The following is an 8410-nucleotide window of genomic DNA, read 5'->3' as shown; positions in this document are numbered from 1 at the left end:
AACACACACTGTCACACACACATTCAGAACAACAATGTTGGCTCTCGCAGACATGAACACACACATACAGTACCTACTGTACACACCCAAACACACGCACGCACACACGTGCTACATCTTGATTATCACTCACTCCAGCCAACTTTTTAGAATTGAATGGAAGATGGGAAGATGGGTGGAGACGGCCTTAGATGTTTTTCCAACTAGGTTTAACCAAATGAATCGCAATAAGAGTCTCGGATTAGGTTTAAGAAAAATAAAAGTACCATTTCAATTTTATTGGATCAAAGAAAATAAAAAACAATAGATAAATTGATTGCTAAATAAACGGGAGGATTTGTACAGTTAATAATCATAATAAATTCCTTTATAGTTTTTCTGGTATAGTCTCAGTTTAGCCACATTTCGACCGAAACAAGAACAAGAAGCATCAGTACTTAAGGGCAGCCTCATAATCCACACACAATCACAAAATGTTAACATTGAAATACGGAAATACGATATTCAACCAGATTCTGTTAATCATAGATTATATCATATAGAAACTTTCAGAATTTATATATATATATATATATATATATATATATATATATATATATATATATATATATATATCCAGTATACAGCTAGAGTCTTTTAGAGTTTCAGCAATCCTCCAACCAAGACAAAGCAGGGACATCTTTACTGGGAGGAGAAGGCTAGAAAGAAGAGCAGCAGAGTGGAGGATAACACAACAGGACAGGAGAGGAGGAGTATTGAACAGAAGATCAATATATGTGAAGACCAGGGGATGGGAGGAGTGATGAGTGAAGAGGACGCAATGGTACAGTACAGTATCTGCTTGGACTTGTAATGACAGTGGTGGAAGGGATGTAGAAAATGTATTGTCGGACTGTACACAGACGTATAGAATTAAAAAATGGAGTCACAGAAAATGGGTGGGGATGCATGGCCATACGGTATGTGGAAACATGGTCGATGCAGCTCTTTGACACTGTAGGTAATACAGAGACATTCCTCAAAGCAGATGCAGAAAGAGATGATGTGAGGGAAGGGGTGGACTTGGCCTATAGTTTTTACTCTCTTTAATGTTTTTAAATTATAATATTTCTGAGGATAAAAAAGTTTTGGCTGTCCAGAGCTGTAGTCAGGCAGCGGAGTGAGTGAGTGTGTTGGAGAGCCTGCCCTGCCTAATTATACCTTACACATCTCTTTAACTTCCTCTCCCATATCTCTCTCTCTTCCTCTATCTTTTATCCTCTCTCTCACTCCACAGTCTCCCAAGCCGCCAAGCTGAGAAGCATTAGTCCCTCTAGTCTCCTTGTCTTCTACATGGGGAAGACCAGGAACCCAGAGAATGTGGAGTACTTCCAGCCCCCCATGAGGTTTCCTCTCTCCAGTTTGAGGTAGGCTCGGTCCCCCTTCTCCATTTGGATCAGCACTCCGTTACTGGCAGCCTCACGAGTCACATCCTGGTCCCCAGCGAAGGCCGAGATCACAGGCCATCCGTTATGCATTAGGCTCACCTACAGGACAGACGGGACAGATGTTACAATTAGAGATGGTAAAGTACACACACATTTCTACACACCCACCAGAACACAGTAAACACAGACATGAACATCACATCATTTCACTCATTCAGATTCATACATTGTACAGTGCACCCTCCTAGTGTTGAGTTTAGGAGTAAAGTTGAAAAGCACCTGCGGGTTGAGCACTCCTTGACTCAAACATGCCCTTAACATTCAAACAGTAGCCCCTAAATCATGCATAAAAAGCATAAAAGTGATCAAACACTATTTAGGCCTTGGTTTGTACCAGCAAAGCTTGAGAGAAAGAGACAGAGAGAGAGCAAGAGAGCGAGTGAGAGAGAGAGAGCAAGAGGACAGAGCAGCCTCCGTTTAGTGTGCTAAATGAGTCTACAGGGCCACGCCTCTACATCACTCCCACCAGCCAGGGCTCAGGGGAGGCTCACTCAGCTCCCACCCAGACCCAGCTTTACCCCCAGCCCCATCCACAGTGAGGAGGGGAAAGGGAACCTCGCTCAGCTGGTTGAGAGGGTCAAACGGGGGACAATCCCTCCTTTCTGGCAGTGATGAAAGGGAAACAGAAAGGAAAACGCTGCACACTGCTGCTCATGCTCCCAGGTGATATTTATTTATAACAACGTTTCACCCCTGGGTCTTCATCAGGCCTCCATATCCCAGGCGGGGGTGGAAGATCCTATATATAGTGGGGGTGGAAGGTCCTATGTATAGTGGGGTGGGGTGGAAGGTCCTATATATAGTGGGGGGGGTGGAAGGTCCTATATATAGTGGGGTGGGGTGGAAGGTCCTATGTATAGTGCGGTGGGGTGGAAGGTCCTATATATAGTGGGGTGGGGTGGAAGGTCCTATATATAGTGGGGTGGGGTGGAAGGTCCTATATAGTGGGGGTGGAAGGTCCTATATATAGTGGGGGTGGAAGGTCCTATATATAGTGGGGTGGGGTGGAAGGTCCTATATATAGTGGGGTGGGGTGGAAGGTCCTATATAGTGGGGTGGGGTGGAAGGTCCTATATATAGTGGGGGTGGAAGGTCCTATATATAGTGGGGGTGGAAGGGCCTATATATAGTGGGGTGGAAGGGCCTATATATAGTGGGGTGGAAGGTCCTATATATAGTGGGGTGGAAGGTCCTATATATAGTGGGGTGGGGTGGAAGGTCCTATGTATAGTGGGGTGGGGTGGAAGGTCCTATATATAGTGGGGTGGGGTGGAAGGTCCTATATATAGTGGGGTGGGGTGGAAGGTCCTATATATAGTGGGGGTGGAAGGTCCTATATATAGTGGGGGTGGAAGGTCCTATATATAGTGGGGGTGGAAGGTCCTATATATAGTGTGGGTGGAAGGTCCTATATATAGTGGGGGTGGAAGGTCCTATATATAGTGCCAGCAGCATACCACCATGCATACCACTGCTGGCTTGCTTCTGAAGCTATGCAAGGTTGGTCCTGGTCAGTTCCTGGATGGGAGACCAGATGCTGCAGGAAGTGGTGTTGGAGGGCCAGTAGGAGGCACTCTTCTCTCTGGTCTAAAAAAAATATCCCAATGCCCCAGGGCAGTGATTGGGGACATTGCCCTATGTAGGGTGCCGTCTTTCCGATGGGACATTAAACGGGTGTCCTGACTCTCTGAGGTCATTAAAGATCCCATGACACTTATTGTAAGAGTAGGGGTGTTAACCCCAGTGTCCTGGCTAAATTCCCAATCTGGTCACCTAATAATCCCCAGTTTACAATTGTCTCATTCATCACCCTCCTCTCCCCTGTAATTATTCCCCAGGTTGTTGCTGCAAATGAGAATGTGTTCTCAGTCAACTTACCTGGTAAAATAACAGATAAATAAATTAGTGGGGGTGGAAGGTCCTATATACAGTGGGGGTGGAAGGTCCTATATATAGGGGGGTGGAAGGTCCTATATGTAGTGGGACCACGGAGTCTGATATTCACAAGTCACTTCCCAAAACCATCATCGCTCCCAGCCAGCCCCTGCAATTACAGCACATGGATGTGTAAATGGAATAAAGGCTGGTGCATGGTGTCAGCATTCCATTGAGCTGCTGAATTCATTAATGCGTTAGCACCCAATTAAGCCCAGTGAGAGAAGATTTAGATATACATTTGGCGAGTGGATTTCCGCCCACAGTTTAATGCAGCACTTAGCTGTAATGAAAAAGCACACATCCTCATCTCACATAATTTCCTGTCCAGACAGACAGATGACAGCAGTAACGTGACAACAGACCACTTTCTTCTCTTCATTGGGTGAAGGGAGACACACAGACTGGGCAGCAAGGTTATCTTTAGAAATGTCATGTTTTTGGGAGAAGTGTGCATTTAAAGGTGCTACACAGGTTTTAAAAAAATGTTTTTGCATTGGAATTTCAGAAATTGTCCATAATATGTCTTCTGCTAATATTGTAATGATAGTGTGTCACAGTACTACCTACCTGCCAGTGTTGTGATTGGCTGTAATATTCACCTATTGATTTCTCCCGCTGGAGCGGCATCTGTTGTGAAACTGGGAAAGCTATTTTGACTTTGCAACTGTGGTATCTAGTGGAAATAAAAAATGTCCTGGTTGCTAAAATTCTATGCTGTTTGCTAAATTTCAGTTTTTGTGAGAAAACAAGCACCAAATAGTGTAAGGAATCATTGTAATTAAAAACATATTTCACAACGATTTAGATGGTACAATGATTCCCTACAATATTCAGTGCTTGTTTTCTTGTCAGTTTGAATGACTGTTAGCCTGCTCTGTCTTACTTGTATTGAAATGAAGATCGCCCGCTAGCCCGAGGCTAGTACTTTTCAGACCGGGCTGTTAGAAAGTCTGCTCAATTAGCCCACCGGTTAGTTGGCACAGATTTTGGACCCGGGCTAGTAAAAACTGTGGTCTACTAGCCCAGCAGGCCTGACTGGCGACTGCCCAAAAATTACAATTCCATCCCCAGTAGGGACTCATACTTAACTTTAAGTTATTGATTAGTTGGTTAATGTATTATTTCAGGGGATTTGTACTTGGGGCTCACATGTAACACTATGACAATGGAGTTTGCACATACAAATGGAAGCCTCTGAAATTAGAATTGTGCTTCTGTTCGTCCTTGAAGTGGATTGCTGAAACAATCTGTACTTGTGCCAACTCTATAAAGTCAAGATGGTTATTTACATTCAAAAGAAATAGAATGATGAGGAGATAAGACATATATTTATGTCAGTGGATTGGGTTCTCATTCCCCTGGTCTCTGTGAGATCCACACAGATTTGAACGAGGAGGTGAGATATTAATGGATGTTTCAAGATGTGATGCCTGTATTCCTCCTTCAATGGCAAAATACTGGAGTTGTAAGACAATCCTGTTCCACAAAATACATGACCAACCTTCTAGAAAGACACTGGAAAGTTCTTAATCTCCATTTCAACCAACCACATACACACACATCCCCCCTCCCTCCCTCCCTGCCTCCCTCCTTTTGTCTCCCCATGGCAAACAGAGTTCTAAGGCAATCAAATAGTGGGAGTTTGAACACAGCAGTTGTGTCTATGTTGGACTAGTGTCTCAGAGCTGAACTGAGCTGGGAATACTCTTCTATTTATTGTTTGGTTTATATGGGGAGGATGATGCATGTTTCCAGTGAAAATCTTTATATTTGTCTTTTGTGAGAAAATTATTGAGAGTGAAATGTATTTAGTGTGCTATTTAGTTGCTTGAGTAAGTTGTCTGTAATTTGTACCTGTTCATGGTTTAGTTGGTGTCAATGACAAGAGAGGGGAATACAGTTTGACAGAGCTTTTCATTTTGCTTGCCTGGTTTGTTTTCAACTAATTAATTCAGCTTCCAATAAGAGATGAATAACAGAATGTAATGCTGAAGCCCCATGGATTTCACGGCATAATTAGACCATGATTTAATTAGTGAAAGATACACTCTAATACGGGCTGGTTTTAAAAGCCACGTTGTCCGTGTTAAATGTTATTTAAAGAGGGTTACATCTAATCAAGTATATTCACTAATTTAACGCAATCAAAGGATTACTCTATTTGTGTTGCTTGGGAAAAGCGAGCTGTCAGTCGTTGTTCGATGGATTGGCGCTGCACAATATGTACAGGTAACTACCAAAATAAAGGAAACACCAACATAAAGTGTCTTAATAGGGTGTTAGGCCCCCACAGGTCAGAACAGATTCAATGCACCTTGGCATAGAACCTACACGTGTCTCGAACTCTATTGGAGGGATGCGACACATTCTTCCACAAAAAATTCAATAATTTCCTGTTTTGTTGATGGTGGTGGAAAACAGTCTCAGGCGCAGCTCCAGAATCAAGTGTTCAATAAGTGTTCAATTGGGTTAAGATCGGGTGACATATTGACACACACAGACACGTTATACCCCTATGCTCCTTTGGGACCACTCTTTCAAAGTCAATGAGATTTCGTCTAGTGCCATGGTAGCCAAAATAATGGGCAACTGAGCATTTTTATACATGGCTCTATGCATGATGGGATGTTAATTGCTGAATTAACTAAGGAACCACACCTCTGGGGAAGCACCAGCTTCAATATAGAACTACTTTGTATCCCTAATTTACTCCAAGTGTTTCCTATATTTTGCCAATTACCTGTATGTGTATATTATGTGTATATTATTTAAAGCAGCCATTGATATTATCAACCAAGTAACTTTGCTCAAAATACCTGTTTGGTCTGGGTCTACTTTGACCAGTTTGGTATTTTTACCTGCTGTAAAATGCAGCCGCCAAACCACGCAGCAGGACAGAGCAGCTTCTACGCTGCTGCTGTCCAGGGTCCTGATGCCACTATGGCAGCGACACTGGCTAACTGGCTGCCACTGCTCTTAATTGGCTCCATAGCCGTATCGATTCATTATGATTCAGTTGGTGACTTTCATCTGCAAACACCCCTTTTCTCTGGGGAATTAGTGGAATGACCTCTCACAAATCTACAAATTATTTCTAGTGGAATCATTTTTCAATTTAGGCCTAATATGGGGTCTACCAGCGGGTGTTCGAAGTCTCTCCCTCCCCTTTCTCCTCCTCCCTCCCGCTCAGTCACGGCACGCGCGCGCGCACACACACACACACACACACACAGACACACTTGAAATAAACTGAGGCAGTGTTCAGTATTGATACAAAGCACTGACCTGGATCGTTTGGCGATTATACACCTTGACCACGTGGAAATTAAAACTGTAAATCCCTTTGCGCGGGGAGATGAAATTGCTCCGTTCCTCATCGAAATTCTTACCAACGTTTACAAGTATCTAGGGAAGATAGAAAGAGTGTGAAGAGGGAAAATACACTAACATCAAAGGCACTTCTCAATCACATAAACGCTTTAGAATTTCATTGCATTACAAAGATGAAAGGAACTCACCCAATACACAATGATACTGGATCTTATAGGACTAGGTAACTGATGACATTTGACTATAACTTTGTTAGTTTCAAATGAAGACAATTATAGAAACCAAGTTAATCAATTTTGGAATGAATCCATCTATAAAATTCTGGGGCTCAAAGGTCTAATTTTATTAGACCAAAATGTAATTGAATTGAATAGCCATTTGGCGGCTATTAACCTTTTGAGATATGGAGTAGCAAGGAGTAAGACTTCAACCCCCCCCGACACTGGTATTAAATTATTTGGAGAGATGTCAGACATAATTTCATATCATCAAAATTAACTGAAATATTTAAAGGCTGACTACTTTCACCTGCCTGCATCTATACATCTCCCCTCTATCTGAAACAGTGAATCTCCATTCTCAACTCATGGACAGAGAGCTTTTTAAAATCAATTTTCAACACCAGTCATCCAAAACCCCTCCCGCCACATTCACTCCACATTAGCCTACCAGGTCCAGAGTGATATAGCAGACAGACAGATCAGTGAAAGTTACCTGGTCAAAGTAGATGACCATAGTCCGGTTACTCATCTCCGAAGGCTCATGGTTGGTATTTCTCACAGCTGAAAAAGCCACTTTGGCGCTCCCGGAGCGCACCGATATCCCGAGAGCAGTCCCAGTGGGATCCGAAGTTGGGTTGGAATCGCAAACGACCAGACATTTCCCTTCGAGCACGATGGGTTCCGTCTCGTTCTGAGCGTTCACTAGAGTCACTAGCCACACTGCACCCAGTAATACCGTCAACATTATGGAAACTTCACTCTGCACTTCGTGGCTGTATCCTGCTATTCTTATTATGTTCGACAGAATGCAGTCTTTCGAAATGACAAACTCCTTTAGCTTTCTTGAATTATAGCTATCCTTGTGTATTTCTAAATTTTGGAAAGGTCAAAGACAGGTTTGGTTTTCCCGTTTCTTTTTTTAAATCATGGAGAGTCCCCTTTACCCAGTCGTTCCACGTGTAAACTTATTTTTCCCCTCTCAGCTCAAGCCTCCCCGCCTTCTTGTCTCACTCCGTAATCGAATAACCAGTCGAGAGCGGTACGAGGCCCTTGTCGAGTTGAAGCGCAGTTGAATACATAGCGCGGGGTCCGTCTGCTTGCGCACTGAATTATTGATATGTGAGATATTAGAGCTGAAACACAAAGGCTCCGGACGCGCAATGCTCACGCCCCGTTCGTTTTCAGCAGACCCCTCCCCCGGGCACCAATCACAGATTAGCGCATCTCCAGATTTCCAATCGCCCCGCTCGAGCCCGCCTCCCCACCACGTGACAGTGGCGGAGTAGTTTTCCCGCTCCGGAGATATTTTACAGGTGGACTCGGCTGGAGCAGACGCCAGAGAGGATGATGACACCCCAATCTTCGAGGAAGAGGAGAACCTACACAGACCCCCAATTCTCTTGTCATAATCACTTTGACTTTGGATGCTATTAA

General features: G+C 43.6%; 1 protein-coding gene across 1 annotated transcript; it reads right to left on the bottom strand.

The window, feature by feature from the left end:
- Positions 1-241: 241 nt before the first annotated feature.
- Positions 242-8176, bottom strand: LOC112218502 (cerebellin-1). Its single transcript, XM_024379343.2, has 3 exons — positions 7470-8176; positions 6711-6830; positions 242-1526 (listed from the first exon to the last, which is right to left on the bottom strand). The coding sequence occupies exons 1-3, from the start codon at positions 7719-7721 to the stop codon at positions 1329-1331; spliced, it is 570 nt and encodes a 189-aa protein (XP_024235111.1). The 5' UTR covers positions 7722-8176; the 3' UTR covers positions 242-1328.
- Positions 8177-8410: the final 234 nt, after the last annotated feature.

This window comes from Oncorhynchus tshawytscha, linkage group LG19 (assembly GCF_018296145.1).
Source record: "Oncorhynchus tshawytscha isolate Ot180627B linkage group LG19, Otsh_v2.0, whole genome shotgun sequence".
Classification (NCBI taxonomy): Eukaryota; Metazoa; Chordata; class Actinopteri; order Salmoniformes; family Salmonidae; genus Oncorhynchus; species Oncorhynchus tshawytscha.
This window is presented reverse-complemented; position numbering and strand designations above follow the sequence as displayed.